Below are 16,574 nucleotides of genomic sequence, written 5' to 3' on the forward strand. Positions count from 1 at the left end.
TTATGTTTGGATTTACCAGAGCTGACAAACTTACACTGATATATTTACAAGCAGAGAGTAGGATTTAGGTTAGAGCAGTGTGAGGGGCAGGGCTGGGGCAGGCCTGCTGGGGCTGGTCCATGAATTTCTTCACCCTGTCAGTAAGTGTTTTGTAGCCTGTAGTACCAAAGTTTTATGTCTCACTTAAGTTTTTGCTTGCATGGGAATTTTTTATTGTATAGGGGTTTTAAGTCCAACTTAGGTGTTTCTGTTGCTGAGGCATCCTATCCTTTTTTTGGATTCCTTATATTCTCTTGGCTTTAGTAGTTTGTTGGTAGTTCTAACTGCTTGTGCTGTACACATAGCAGATGCTCCTGGGTGCCAAGCAAAGAAGGTGACAAAATGCCACATGTAAAGTGCATATCACAAGTTTATTCTTCTGCACAAACAAATAGAAAGTGTAAATTGGAAAAAAAAAAAAAAAGACAAAACAAAAGGAAAAAATGTATTTCCATAAACAAAGATGCCAACTGTGTTCTTATTCTGGGATCACATCTTCCATCAGACAGAGCACTGCCGCTGGGCTCCCATTTTCTGAGCACTGACAAGTCTCTTCTAGGAAGAGGGTCTGGTAGGGGATGCTGGATATTATTGCAGAAAGGGAGCATATTCTTTCCGAGGGGCAATCTTAGCTTGCATTGTACTCATGTCTGGTGACCTGTGACTCCTCATCACACCAGTCTCTTCTCAGATTCTTCCTCTCAGCTGCAGCAGGATCTTGAGGTTCTCTCTGACAAGTGTTCCCATATATTCACAGGGAAAGGACTGATACTTCTGAAGCAAAGATAAACCCCCAGAATTGTCGTAGCTGCAGTGTGTAACCTGCAGCATGCTAGAGAGGAGGGATGATAGGCAATTTTAAATCAGAGCCCATGCAGACATCTTCAAATGCTTAACAAGGGGACACTGGGGTTTGGCCTACTACTGCAGCTTATAACTTAGCAGGTGGGAGCTAAAACTTGTCAAACAACTGTTTATGTCTGTGCTTGTTCAACAGCTGAGGAATTAGAAATTTGGAGAGGTTCAAGACAAGCTTATATGGCTCAAAAGTATTCCTTGTAACCTCACCTGTGACCTTTCTAACAGGCCAGCCACAATATTTTCATGAGCAGACACTAGTAGAGCTGCTTGAAGCCAGCGGTAGTGCAGGTTTCTTCCTTATAGCTTAGCAGATGCATCTCAGTATTATTTCTCATCTCATGCTACTTGCAGCCACAGGCCTTATTTGGGATACACCACAAGCACTGTAGGCCTCATCTGCAACACTCTATGCTTCTGCAGATCAAGTCCTGTGTCAGCATAAGATCCAGAAAAGATTGGGAGGGGCTCCATCAAACTACTTTGGTTTTGCTTCTAAACATAGCTTTGAAACAAGGATGTTAGGAATGAAATGCAGGATCCCCAGGCTCCTGCTTCTTTTCCTTGCTCTGATGTTTAATATTTGTTCTCCAATTGGACCTAACTTTTTTCATCTTCTGCCTATTACATCATCAGAAATGATGGGCCAAATCCAGTTATTCCACTCACTTGACTCCTGACATCTGATATTCAGCACTGTTTTGCCATCACTCCTTGGCTTGCATCGGTGTCTTCCAGAAATCTGGAGTGGGACTACTGAAATACTAACCACGTGTAATCACATGTAATCCCAAAGCCAGATATCTCTTTTTTTCCAGTGGCAAAATGAATTTCCCGAGACACTCAGGCCCTGAGAGCACTTACCTTTAGAGCCCGAGGGAAAAGGGACACTGGAGTAAGATTCAGACTTTCTGAGGTTATTTCTTCACTGCAGAATTATCTTGAGCACCCTTTCTCTGGTCCACACAACCCCTCTCTACACCTGAGTTCAGTAATGTTTTCAACCTGGGCTAACTTGTCTGTCTAAGGCTAGTGGCTAAAACCACTAGCCAGTGACAGACAGCCCCCCACAAGGAGACTACAGACAAAACTTCTGGAGCACTGCTAGTCCTTGAGTTCCTTCCCACAGCTTTTCTAGAAAAACAGAGAACTCCTCCTTCTGTGTTTGCAAAAAATCACAGAGATTCAGCTTGCTACAGCACACAGGAATTTTTTCAGGAACACTGGCAATGCAATGCAGCACAGGATGAGTGAGAAAGCAATCATCCAAGTTAGGTTTTGTAGCACAGCTGCTCCCCTTCACCAGAGCTAAGTGTATGCTGGTGATCTGAATTAGCTCTGTAGTGATGACTTGACCTAAGACCTCCCCTCTGGCTTTCCAAGAACACATACAATCACCTCAACAGTTCAGGTTGGCTGCTCCTGTGTCATACGGCCAGGTGCAGCACCTCTTCTGGCTCAGCCACACATTTGTTCATTAATTCAAGGCATTCCCAAAGGTTTTCCCTGCATCCTCTCTCATGGCTGATAGTCTGACAAGTGAGGTGTAAGTGCTGTTCTCCTCTCTCCTCAGCATGCTCATCCTATGTTTCAGGGCCCCGAGGAATGTGCACTGCAAGCACAGGCCTGCAGAACAAGCCCAGCCACAGTGTGAAGGATTCAAAGGCAGGATTGTGTATTACTTTTCCTTTTCTCTCCTCTCCCTCCCAAGCTTGTCCAGGACTAGAGCTGCTAGCTAAGTTCTCCAGCTCTCTTTTTCTTTGTGGGAGAGCACACATGCAAAATCTTCAGGTGCTCACAGAGAAGCACTTTAAAACCTCCAAGAAAAAATAGAGCCCCCCAGCATTCATGAAAAGAGCTATGCATTGTAAATTCCAACTGCGTGGAGGAATCTTGGCTTGGACTTAGTGTAAAACCACACTAGCTGCACTGCTTGACATCAGCCCCATTTGCACTCCTTTTTTTCTCCCCAGAACCTTCGGTTTTGTACATCCAAAGTTTGTGCTCAGTCTAGTCAGAGAACAGCTTCTGCTTGAGGAAGAGGAGCAATGAGATGTCTCTAATGAGGTGGAGACATATCTCAAGCAGGGCTGTGAGACCCTTATCCTGCCTCCACTACGCATTCCTGAGGGTCTAGCAAAAGGCTGGGCAACCCCTGCCCAGGAAGTGGTGGCAAGTCCCTTCCCTGCAGCTGGGGCATCTGCTGTGTTTGAGAGCCAGTGCTCCAGGAGCAATGATTTCTTGGTGTACTTCACACTGTGAAGGTGGTTGCTACAAAAGAGAGAGTACAGGTAGAAAGCAAATAGCAGGGGTGTGTGCAAACCAGAGCACAGATGACACGCACACACACATGCACAGTCCCTACTAATATCCTGAATTCTTCCTTGGGAAAGGGAATGCTTTCTTCTTGTATGACTTTAGTGTAGGGATTAAGTCTGATGCTAGCCTGAGACATTCAAGGAATAACCAGTCCTGTTTCCCTAGAATCGCCAGCAAACTGAGCTCTGTATGTGTGTGTGAGTACAGATCCTCTGGGACTCTTAGAACACTTCAATTCTTAGCAAATAGACACCAAGGATACTTAAAATGTTTAGTATAAAATTCTATTTGTGACTTTCTGTTTCCCTGTCTTCTACTCCCATACTGAGAGCACCTGTAAAGGGGCTGTTTTCCAGCTCATCACAGTGTTTTCAGCAACTTTTATGTCATGACCCATTTCCAATCTAGCCATACTTCTGTCCTAAACTAAAAGGTGATGCACAACTGCATATTCAGTCCTGCCTCCTTTTAAAGCCAACTGTACCTTCTCCTATGCAGTCCTCCTTTGTACTTACAGCATCTGTATCCTGTTCCAGTGGGACTAATGCTGCAGGGCCCTCCTTGTGCCAACCAGCCACTGCCTAGCCTTAGCTTTGACTTTGTGTATCCTCAAAAATTGATCATTCCTTCTCCAGTTTTTCCAATTTGTGATAGCCCCACCAAGTCCCTTCAATGCCCCTCTTTGGCAAACTGCTCCCAGACCTGGTAACTATGTTTAGCACCAGTTAGGATGACTCTCCCATTTACCCTCAGCCCTGGTGGCAGGAGGAACAGGCACATATGTCCACCCTCCTGCACAAGGCACACTGCTCGCTCTGCTCTCTCACCTCCTTTCCCATGCCTCTCCGGAGGGGTGTCTGGGAGAAGTGTCTAAGGCCAAGTCCCATCTCTACTTTCACTTCCTGCTGAGTGTTGCTGTGTGCGTGTGTGCACACAGAGGTGTGTGTGTACAGACTGAGAAGCTCAGAGAAAAAACGCTAGCTAGGGCTTCTGTACTGTAATTCCACCTCTGACCCTTTCTTCCTGGAAAGCTCCTGTCCCCTGGTCTCTGGCCATTCAGGGGTGACTCGAAAACCCTTGGAAAAGGAAAAATACTACCACCTACATGTGAGACAACCTCTGCCATTCACACCCTCCAGCAGTGGGTTTTCCTGCTGTGTGCAAGTTCCCAGTCTCTGTGTACCACACACATGCCCTCTCTCCACATTCCTCCTCCTATTGTAGCCACAGCCAGTAAGCCCTGCCCATGAAGCTGCCCATCTGAGATCAAGGGGAGTTTGGGGGAGAGGGTGGTGCAGAAGGGGATAATATTTTTTTTCTCTTTTCTTAATTTTATGTTACTCATCCCAATGTACTGAGCTGACATGAAAGGCAACATGAGCACTATCTCTGCGGCGCCATGAACGGGATGGGAGGGGTGCCTGCCTCAGTGATGGCCAAAGCTTGGCCTCCACACATTGGCCTGCATTCCTGTTCTTGCCGCTGAGAATTTGGGCCTGGCCACCTGAAATCGAGAGGCTGAGGCTGGGTTTGGAGAAGGCCCCTGGCCCACCTGACCAGGCTCTGGGGAGCTCTGGTATGGTTTAGGGGACTGGCTGAGCTCCACCTGAAAGGGTGCCGGTGTAGCAGGGGCAGAAGAGGCCATTTCTGTTCTCCACACTGGCTCATCCAACGTGGTGGCCGAGCGGGGGACAAGCACTGTGGGTGCCAGGCTGCTTGAGGCTGGCATGGGAGCCGGAGTGGAGAAGCGACGAATCTCCTGGGTCTTGGCTGTTTTCACAGGGACCTGCTTGGCTGCCATGAAGGACGAGCTAGCCTGCGGGGCTGGCTGACCAGGAGACTCCTGAACGCTGGGGCTTGGAGGATCCCCAAAACAGAACATGGCTGACTTTAATTGATAGGGCTGATGGCGCATTACATCAATGACCTTGATCCCTGATTTCTGGCCAGGTGCCTTTTTCACTTTGCTCTCTGCTTTGCTAGCCTGAGATCTGCTGGCTGCCAGGGGATAGAAAGGGGAATGCATTGGGTTGTAAGCTATTGGAGGGGGAGCCCGGATGTTGGGTGAATATTTCCAAGATGAGGGTAGAGAAGGGGAAGGAGAGGGGGTTCTGGGCTTGGACTGTGGCTTTGGTGTTGTCTCCACCACAAATTTGTCCATGCGGCTCTGGCGTTTGGCAAAGAGCTCTGCCCCCTTGCCTTTAAGCTGAGGCATGTCCTGGGACCCATTTACCAGTCCAGCATCTTGCTGCTGAGGCTTAGGAGCCACTGGAGGTGGGGTCTTGAACTTGCGGCCAGAGGACTGCATGAAGTTGCAGGCCTCAGCACCCAGGCTGAGGAAGTCCTCCTCAGGCCCAGACTCGAAGCCTGCCCCGGGGTGGTCACCTTTCGGCTTCTCATCCAGGTTCTGCACCAGAGACAGGAGTTCAGGGTTGGGTGAATTCTTCTTCTTCTCTTCAATCTTACTGAACATGGGTTTCTTGTTGCCCCGCCTGCGAGCCTCCTGCAGGATGCCTGTACGGGGAGCCGGCACAGCAATCCTCTGCTCCCTGGAGGTTAAGGGCTCAGAAGGAGGTCGTGGCATTGCTGGTGAGACAGCAGGAGAAGGCTGCTTTGGCACGGGGGTACTGCTTATTGTGTGCTGTGATGGTGCTGGACTAATATACAAAGAAGAAGAGGCTGTTCCAGGGACTCGTGGCTGGGATGCTGAGGAGGCCACCTCCCCTCCTGGCTTTGAGGGAGTTGACAGAAAGATAGAGGTGGTGGATGTCCGGGCAGTGCTGGCAGAAGGTTTAGTCTCTGGAGCACTTCCTCCTCCTTTTGGCTTTGACTCCAGTGGTGGTGTTGGTCTTCCTGGTGCAGGAATATACAGAGATGTGGAGGAGCTGACTGGGCCACGGTGTGTTGTCACTGATGCATTGGCAGGTGTTCCTGGAGCCAGAGGTGAGAAAGGGGGAACCACCGTGCTTTGCACACCCAGAATTTCACTAGGTTTTTTGGGTGCAGATGGCCTGAAGATGACAGAGGATGTTGCTGGGCGTTGGCCAGAAAAACCAGGAGTAAAAGGCCGTGCTGACCTGTTGAACATGCTCGTTGAGCTTGCAGAGAAAGGGTCAGGGGTGCTTGGGGGAGGTGGAAAGAAAGTGGGGCTAGGGGGAGCCAGGAGCTCAGTGGGGAGGGTGGCTGGCTGCTTGCTGGGCACTTGCACACCTTCCAGGTGGATGCTGAGGGGCACGCTGTCTACCTTCTGTGGCACAGGCATATCTCCGTTCACTGTGCTGTGCTGTGGCTGGGCAGCTGGGGCAAGCTGGGGGCTCTTCTGCACTGGGACTTTCTCAACTGTGTACTTCCCAGCCCGTTCCCTCTGCTGCTCAAATAATCGTGCTCCTTTACCCGAGGCCTCACTCAAACCTTTTTGCTTCTCTTCCTTTTGTTTAGACTCAGACTTGGACTTTTCAATGTCCAGGTAAGTGCTGTCCCAGTCTGAGTGATTAGTTAGACTTCGGGCATCAGAGAAACCTTCCTCATCAAATTCAGACTCACTAGTTGGAAAAACTCCGTCTTCTTCCTCGTAGGAGCGGTCTTCGTCGACACTTCCAAAGCTTACTAATGTATACTTCTTAGCCCTCTGCCTGCGCTTCTTGAACATCAACACCCCTTTGGAGTGGGGGTTGGGTGCATCTGTCAGCAGGGATGCAATGGTTCTGCACTTGGTTTTGGCTTCTTTCACGTTCTTCTCTTGGATGCTCTCGTGGCGGTGGAGTTCTGCAAGAGACAAAAAGATGCAAGCTCAGAGTTCATCAAAAGACTGGGTGAGCAAAGATGGACATATGTGGCTATAGGTATTCTAGTGCCCATACAAAGAAACACACTGTCACACCCTGCCCTTTTTCTTTCCTACCTTTGCTGATAGTGTCTTTAGGAACTGCTGATAGAAACCCAGGTGCAGTTTTCTCTTTCCCTGCAGACACAATAGAAGTCTGTGAAGGTGTGGGGCCGGAGCTACCTCTACTCTGACTGCCGGTCTCTGTTTCCTGGTCAGACCTGGGATTTCCTATTTCTGCAACATGTGACCAAGAGTTCCAGGCTGTTTTTATAATGCGTGCCCTTGCTCCTGGGAATTTTTACCATTTACTTATCACCCTGAAGGTGGAGCCATGCTTTTTGTAGACCTTCCTCCTACCATATGGAGGATTCCCAGGAGTAAGTAATCTCTCTGGCCCTGAGAGTTTGGGAAGCAGCCACGGCTACTGTTAGCACCCATGCATGTGTACAATCAGAGAGGTGCTCTGCAGGTACAGTCTGACTGTTCCTGCTCTGGGCCCTGCAGTGTCAGCTACAGAGTCAGAATATCTTGCAGCAGCGTTGTGCATAGGGCTGTTTGCTGCTCTCCACAGGAGCCCTGCAACAGCAAAAGGCATGTTTTCACCCTTGCTGTAGTCCCTTGGCTGTGTCCCATGCCCAGCAAGGAAGAAGAGCATTTACTCCTGAGCAGGAATCCCAGACCGCCACAACTGATCAGCCAGGCCAGAAGGAATCCACTTAGACAGGCTTGCCTGGAAAAGCCAACACCTGTTGGGACACTGGCATGAAAGTGTGGGATAATAATTTTCCACCTGCTCTGCCAGCCCAGTGGTCAGTAAAGCCCCAGGGAGGAACGTTGTGTTCTCTGCCTTGCATGCAGGGAAAGCATGGGGTGAAAAAGATTCAAGTGTAGACATGCCTTGAATCAGTGTTCAGGTGACAGAAATCAGCTCTAACCTTGCACAGAAAAAAACCCACATACCTAAACCATAGACTAATTTATGATTTCTTTCATTTTATCCTTTTCCTTACTCCCATTGTCTTTTCCCCAGCAGAATAGTACAGATGAAACATCTGTTCACTGCCTGCATCTAATAATTTGTCAAAAAACTGTGTAGGATCTTGTCTAGCCCTGACATTCTTAAGAAAGAGGTACAGAATTATGCCTTGATGAAGGGAGAGAGGAGAAGGAGAGGGAGAGGGGAGAGGAAGAGGGAAAAGTGAGAGAAAGAGGGGGAAAGGAGAGAGAGGGAGAGGGAGAGGAGAGGTAGAAGGCAGTGCTGAGGGATGGTGTTAGCTCAAGAGAGGATGAAAGCTGCTCAGTCCTCTCAGGATCTCACTTCTGACCATTTTATCACAGAGTATTCATTCAATGGGGACATGCTACTGTGGCAAAGTTACCTGCAGTAAGGACAGGGAGCTTAGCTAAGAAGGATACTATTTTTCCTGAGGGCTGCACATGTCCCCCAAAACCTGGCTAGGCTGCACAGTTGTGGCAGGTGTCATCGTTCCATACTGCACCGGTGTAACCACAGCAGAAAGATCTTCCCTCTCTCATGCTGAAAATAAGGTGTTAATTTGCAGAGCAGTCGTCCTTCCAGGAAGCTCAAAATAAACACAAGGAAAGACTCTTCTCGAGGTTTGCAACCATTCCATAGCACATGCTACTGCTTTGGGATTTCAGCAAGGGGACTTCTGTGGCTTAAGATCATCTCACATGGATACAAAGTCCATTCCTCCCCTTTGCATCCAGAAAACTGGAAACAGCAAAATCAGTGCTGAAAAAATGGCTCAATATTTGTATTTGCACTTGCAAAGTGAAGGCTCTCTCAGAACCTTCCTTACAGAATTGCTCTGCCTTGCTGAACCAAGACCAAAGTAGTGTCCAGATTTTCTGTGGAGACCTAGTGCTCTTCAGGGCAGTTGTAGACTTGCCCTCAAAGACCTTCTCTCCATGATGGAAATAATCTACAGTCCCTGAAGGTCTGTCCACTACACTTACAAATCTGCACGCATGTGTCTCTGGGGGTTGTTCACAATGGAGGAAATGAGAGAGACTTTTTTCCTGCTCCTTGCTACAAGCTACTACACCTCACCTCAATCATATTTTGCTTCTAAATTTACAAGGAGGAAGAGCAGCACTACAGAATCTTAGTCAAGTGCAGAATATGTAAACTCTGGACCCTGAGTGACTCACAGGAGGATTTCTGGCATTGGGAGCAAACAGCTAGGAAGCTGCACTATCCAAAGTGAATGTCTATGCAGCCTCTTCTGACAGCTGAGTACCAGGAAAGCACTCAACTCTAGAGTCTGGGCTAGCAAATACTGTCAGAGAAAAGATAATAGAAGACAGTCTTGGCTATACCTCCACCAACTCTTGGCCCTGGCTCAGCAACTTCCCTGGGAAGCTGCTCTGAACTGCCCTGTGCACTGAAGCAGCTGGAAAGTAAAGGCCCTCTGGGACCTGCTACTTGCCTCCCTCTTCTCCCTACTTTCCTCCTCATCAAAGGCTAAAGCGCATAACTAATTATACCAATCTTCCCAATGGAAAAATGATCATGCTATTCAATCTACAATCTCCCACAACAGTTTAAGAAAAAAGAGAAAGAGAAATCTTTCTGAGATGACTTGCTGAAGGTAAAGAGCAAGAGTGAAATCAGAATAGGCAAAAGAATAGAGGGAGGAGAGGAGAATGAAAATGAGAGGAAAAGAATGGGTGAAGAAGGAAAAGGGAAGAGACGGGAAGAAAAGGGAAGAGAAGGGAAGCAAAGGGAAGCGAAGCGAAGCGAAGCGAAGCGAAAAGAAGCGAAGCGGAGCGGAGCGGAGCGGAGCGGAGAAGAGAAGAGAAGAGAAGAGAAGAGAAGAGAAGAGAAGAGAAGAGAAGAAGAGAAGAGAAGAGAAGAGAAGAGAAGAGAAGAGAAGAGAAGAGAAGAGAAGAGAAGAGAAGAGAAGAGAAGAGAAGAGAAGAGAAGAGAAGAGAAGAGAAGAGAAGAGAAGAGAAGAGAAGAGAAGAGAAGAGAAGAGAAGAGAAGAGAAGAGAAGAGAAGAGAAGAGAAGAGAAGAGAAGAGAAGAGAAGAGAAGAGAAGAGAAGAGAAGAGAAGAGAAGAGAAGAGAAGAGAAGAGAAGAGAAGAGAAGAGAAGAGAAGAGGGAAGAAAAAGAAAAAGAAAAGAAAAGAAAAGAAAAGAAAAGAAAAGAAAAGAAAAGAAAAGAAAAGAAAAGAAAAGAAAAGAAAAGAAAAGAAAAGAAAAGAAAAGAAAAGAAAAGAAAAGAAAAGAAAAGAAAAGAAAAGAAAAGAAAAGAAAAGAAAAGAAAAGAAAAGAAAAGAAAAGAAAAGAAAAGAAAAGAAAAGAAAAGAAAAGAAAAGAAAAGAAAAGAAAAGAAAAGGAAAGAAAAGGAAAGAAAAGGAAAGAAAAAAGGAGACATCTGTACCTGCATAAGGCTGATCCAAGCTTGAGAAGGCAGAGTCCAGACCTGGAGAGCTGGGCATGTCACAAAGCCCGTTTAATTCACAACTCCCCATAAACAGACAGAGAGGCAATAAGAGAGAAGCAAAGCAGTTCCCTTTTGGAGCAGAACCAAAACTCTGAGGTGTCCAAGACCTTTGCTATCTGCTCCACAAGCCTTTTAAAGCCTCTCTTTTGTCTCGTAGGCATTGCTGCTGAAAGCCATGAGGTCACTTTGTCTATTTTTGTCGTCTTAGCTTCATCACTGAGCAGTGTGATGGACATTGTCACCTGGTGCTTAAACACCCTCCTTCTTTCCCCAACCCTCTACTCCCTGTGAGGAGAAACTCCTCTTTTATATTTGAAAATAAGAAAACATATACTCCATACTCTAACTGCTTCTTAGGTGCAAGCTTCAGGTTAGAAAGGTGCAAGCTTCAGGTTAGTATTTCCAATGCCCCAATGTCCAGCATTTTTGTGCAAAAGAGCCCTTCATACAGATGAGACTAACACAGTGCTCATGTCCAACATGGACAGCCAGAAAAACTCACCTATGAGGGAGAAAACTTTTCTTGTCTGAAACCCTCTGAGAGCACCTAGCTCCAGGTAAACATAAGGAAGAAAAGAGAAAGGAGAGGCTTGCTTTTCTTGTGTATATCAATTTCCTTCCATGTCTGAGAGAACCAGTCCATGATAGATTTCTGTTGTGCACCAGGACTGAGGAATGTTTAAACAGAGGAGCATTAGGATCCTGGGTGCCTGCAGTGACGTGGTTTAGTTGAATTAAAATGCCAGAGACTATTACCTACACCACTTAAGAGTGTGACTGTGTCCAGGGAGAGCGACTGAGTGTTTGGAGGCCAAGGAGTGGTGTTTTGGCAGCATTATTCAGAGCTCCAGCACTGAGGTGTTGAAAAATGAGATGTTGACAGTGAAGGCTGTGTTGGACAGGAGGAAGGGAACAGAGGGTGCTGGGAGTCTACAAATCTCCACAGTTGTGGCCTGCTCAGCATCTCCTCACACTTTGGCTAGGTCTCGTCTTACTGCCTCTTTCTGTACATGAGCAATAGCTCCTGTGAGAGAATCCCAGAGCTGTGGCCAAGGGACACTGCCCTGTGATTCTCCCTCCCAGCAGTACCAGCCTTATCCACACCGTAGCCCAAGACTCAAGCAGGCCATCTCCAATGTTAGTGAGTCTAGAAAAATGAAGGTCCAAGCATGCCTCTTGAAATCCACTATCCATCACTGCATGCCAAGAAGACAACCTCCACAGGCAACGTTGCTATAAGAGAGACATGTCATGCCTCATACAGAGGCTCTTACAGCAAAAGCAATGCAAGTGGTTACACGTATAGGGATGCAGTCTCTTTGGGAATCTCCTTGCAGAATCTAATATATACAGTTTGCAGTTGGAAATTAAAATACAGGTCTGCAGTACAGAAATAATTCCTCTGTTAAGAACATTCAAATGGAATACATAAAAGATTAAATGGAAGGGTTATAAAACTCTCATAAATTCTGTTGGTGTAGTGAATAATTTCTATAGAAAACTTTCTGTCAACTTTTAAACCACTTAGTTTTTGTCTCCACTAAATTCTGTTGGAATAATCCATAAAAAGGAAAGATTTCTATTAAGTAAAGCCTACAAAGATTTTTCCACAAACTTGACTAAATTTCACTGAAGTGAAATGAATTACGTTACTATTTACAGTAAAGAGAAGTGCATAAAGTACAAAGTTTTTCAAGATCAGGCCTTGTTAAAAGAAAGCATTTTAATGTATGCTCAGGAAAACTACTGAACAAGCAGGCTTACACCGTGTCAGATAATGTTCATGTTCACTAGGAATCAAACAATGGTAAATTTTATTACCAAAGACGAAATTCTAGAAAAGCCATTATCATAGAAAATAAGCACACTGCTAATTTCAGAGATGAAGATCCTGTGCCTCTGTGATGAAATACTTATCTACTATTTTTTCAGATGAGATCAACTAGAATTTTGTTCTTACAGCTATTTATGTTAGACAAGGTAATTTTTTCCATGGCTAACATTGCAAATATCTCAGTAAGTCATTAGAGGCTATAGACATCGCATGCTTTTCATACCTGGAGTCCTTTCAAAATAAGATTTGGATAGCTTATATTGGCCTTCTAAGTATCTCCCTGTTGAAAGCTTCAATCTTTCAAGCTTTGACCAGTGTTTGAACTACAAACAGTAAAGCAGAGGAATATAAATTCTTCTACTTAAAAGAAGTGGTGCAACTCTTAGGACAGAAAACTTGCTTCTCATTCTTGGATATTTGCACACTTCCATCACATAATCTGTGCATAATATAAAATGTAGATATGTCTTCAGCTCCAGTTTAGGATGCTACAGGCAAATGCTTCAGTTCTACTCAAGTCTGCAGCACTTAAGCATGTCTCTGAGGTTAAATATGTAGATAAGTACTTGTCAAGCCAGTATTTCTTCTTAAATGGCTAGTGATTTTTAAGAGCTCCCAGTGAGACACTGACCCACTGCAATCTCCTGGTTTTAGGAAAATAGAAACCAAGCTTCTCTGCAGGTGAATTGACAGCACATGGGAAAAAACATGCCCAGTCATTTTGTAGATTTTGGACTGTTCTTAGCCATTCTGTGACTCCTGCACTGCCATTGAAGAGCTCTGCTAGGCAGAGAGGGTGCAGAGACATTGCCGTGCATGGCTGCATGGTATTAGTCTCATGGTATCATGTTGGATACTTGAATAGCTTGTTCACTCAAAAAAATCTCCCTCAGTTGAGTGAAGGTTTGCCTGTCTTCCTGAGCTGAATGGAAACATGTCCTCAGTGCAAAAGGTAGCACACATGGTCAGCTTTCCTGTGCTGACAGCTCATACTTGGGCCCTGGCTATTCCCTACATAGTCTTCTGTGACAAGACTGCCAAAGGAGAGCTTTTTTTTGCCAGGACAGCACCTGTTGAATGCACTAGTGAATCTGTCTTTTGCAGTTTTAGCTTGATTTCCTAAGAAAGGTTTATGCATTCATGCTGCATGTCTTTCAATCTTATCTGTTTCATGCTAATAGCTTTTGAGCCCATTTGCTAATTTTAAGAGACTGAAGTCACAAAGATATAACACTCTAACAAGTTTACATGCAAATAAGTGGCTGGACAGAGGAAACAAACCCCACCATAGGAAGCAGGAAGCCTGAGTGCAGTTTTAATGAGGCACTGAAAACTGAAGAACACATACAACAGAGAGGTTATGAGTTCTCATTTTGAGTCTGAGAGACATCAGACAGCTTTGCATTTTACTAGACATCAGAGAATGATACCAAAAATAAGATACAAATTACAAGGAAACCAGGATCTGTTAATTCTGCTGCACACAAAAATGCGTGATGTCTGACAGCAGGATACCACTGATTCATCTTCTCTTTGTCCTTCAATGTTTCCAGCATCCACTCTCTAGTAATACAGACAAGCATATGCTCACCATCTGGGTCTGTGGACTTGATTAATACTGTAGCATTTGCCATATATTCTTGTTATACAATTGATTTTCTGCAGTCAGTCAAGCTCCTAATACCTTTAAAAATCCAGCCCTTCACAAGACAACTGTATACCTTCCATGCCTTATGTCATCTGCTGATTAATACACAGCAATCTGCTGAATCCTCAGGCCATCCATTAAAAATGGTATTATTGCTATTTCTTGTTACTGCTTGCTAGGTACAACACACTCAAACAAAAAGCATTTAAAAAGCTTCACTAGCAGGAATTTTCAGTTGAAAAAGCAGATAGGAAGACAATAGCGGTGTACCTGGGAACACTTTTGAGCTCCTCAATCCAGGTAACCCACCTCCCTCTCCCGTGTCCCCCACACACCTGGATTTCTATGGGAAGAAAGACCAGAGAAAAGATGCAAGGTGTCACAGCCAGGTCCCAGTTCTGAATAGTAGCAGTTTCAGGGCAATGGGGTACCCGTCTGTTCTGTCTAGATGCAGCCAGAGGACAAGGTCCACTGACAGAAGAGAGGAGGGTTGGGATTTTTAATCATCTGTCTCCTCTCCAGTCATATAACATTGAGGTGGAGAGGACATTTGATTGACATATGTTAGTGTTTAAAGCTCCATGGGTGAAAATATAGAGGTAGTCCTGTTAGACTCAGAAGCCCAGTGAAACACTACTACCATCTTAGCCAGTTAGCTAATCTGACATCATGAGCCATTAATAGTTATGTTTTCTGTTCTATTCTTAGTCAATTGTGCAGTCACCTTACAGTAGTCCTATCTCATCCATATTTCTCTCATTGGAAAAGTCATGTGGAACCATATCAGATATCTTACAGAAGCCAACATATACTGTGTTCACCTTATTTCTTTAGCCACAAAGTCTTATCTTTCTGAACAGGTTAAAGACTATCTCTTTTCCTAGTTTTTATTAGTCCATGTTGTTTTTACTGATCATTTTGTTTTCCCCAAGGTGTGCTCAAAAGAACTACTTCGTTCACCTAACTGAAGCTAATTTTTTTTTTTTCTATCCCCAGAGCCTGTATCTATAAGAAAGGTGCTATTTTTGGTCTCTTTCCCTGAGTCCCTTCCCATTATTCCAGGGTATTTATCAAGGACGGAGAGTCATTCTGATACAATTTTCACTAATTCCTTACATTTCACCTTTACAAAGAGTATGATTCAGCTTTGTCCTTTCAGTATAGTCAGTGTGTCAATATATGCTGAATCTACTTGTCTCCATTGCTGCCTCTATTTCTTTTATACAAAGGGCTAGATTCTTGGTTAACATAAGCGGGAAGTACACTGATGACACTGCAGCTGTACAGATTTCACACCAAACCAATCTCCCTTCCTACAATGGATTTAAGTGAAACTGAAGAAAGATTATTTGTCAGGTTGACAGTTTTCTCCTTCCTAGCTATAATTTTCTCTCACTTTTGTTGAGCAATGACTCTGTTGTTTAATTACCCCTTGTCAAAGTCCTTTTATGCCTCACTCTTTTATGCCTCTCCCTCCACCACCACTATCACTTTGCCTTATTTCGGTGTTGTCTCTGAGCAGACTTGTCCCAACCTTGTCAGCAAGTCCCGTATCACTTTCAGAGCTGATGGTAACCACACTGGATGGGGAGAGGGATTCCCATTGTCTGATTGCATTATGATTTCTTTCAACTCAGGTCTCAAAATCCTGGAACCTAGAAACTATCAGCTTGGCTAAGACAGTCATGGGGTTATAGATATAGTTGTTTGAGTACTATCATTGCTCTGATCACCTTGAGATCTGAATTACTGGCAAACTTTTGGCTTAATCCCATTGTTCCCCATCAGCCTTATGCATCCTAAGTCACTCCAGAAGTGCATGTGCAAGGACAGGCTATGCTAACTTAATGTGTGTGGCAGCATATTCTGAAAAAACACTAGCTGAGGCTCTGCAAGGACCACGGAAGTATGAACTCAGAAGAGAACTGCTGACACTGTTTTACCAGCAGCAGGATGATGAATGACCTCTGACCATGTCTGAGGAACTGTGACCCAGAGTCAGAGTCCCTGTGCTGACAATAATAACATAGAGAGTAATGTCTGAGTAACCGATAGTTTAAAAAAGATTCTCAAAATGGTATCTCATATAGTGGAAATACTAGGACAAAAGCGAGTATATACCTTTTCATTTCAGGGATCACATACAGCTTTCCTCCAAACATCTTCAAATACTAAAAATCTTTCCCCTCTGAGAGAATATTATATGCAACTAGATTTATCTTGAGCTAACACATGTTCAGATAAATCCATGTCTCTGTCAGGCTCTGGGGTAGCAGGATAGCAGTGAGGTACAAAGGTGAAGCAGAGCAGAACTCTATCAATCAGCCTTAATTCTAGTGCTGCAACCCACAGCATCTGCATTGAAATGCTGAACAAGAGTGATGCCTGAAGGAATAATGCTGGGAGTCTCCAGTAAGAATACTTGGGGAAGATGACCAATTACTTGTGACAGTTTCTGAGATGGCTCAAGAAAGAAGGAAAAATTAATCCACACTATCCAAGACAGACAACAGTATTTTATAATCTCTGTCTTCTGCCCAAACAGTTAATACGTCACCTCAGTGCTTTCAATAGAGGA

General features: G+C 45.0%; 1 protein-coding gene across 1 annotated transcript in view; it reads right to left on the reverse strand.

Annotated features, from left to right (window-relative positions):
* Positions 1-4,642: 4,642 nt before the first annotated feature.
* SYNPO2L (synaptopodin 2 like) overlaps positions 4,643-16,574 on the reverse strand; it is a 36,188-nt gene continuing 24,256 nt past the window's right edge. The window contains exon 4 of the mRNA XM_032982127.2: positions 4,643-6,981. Within this exon, the coding sequence (XP_032838018.2) occupies positions 4,643-6,981 (2,339 nt within the window). The remainder of the gene's footprint in view (positions 6,982-16,574) is intronic.

The sequence above is a fragment of the Tyto alba genome, unplaced genomic scaffold (genome assembly GCF_018691265.1).
Source record: "Tyto alba isolate M040663 unplaced genomic scaffold, T.alba_DEE_v4.0 Super-Scaffold_1, whole genome shotgun sequence".
NCBI lineage: Eukaryota > Metazoa > Chordata > Aves > Strigiformes > Tytonidae > Tyto > Tyto alba.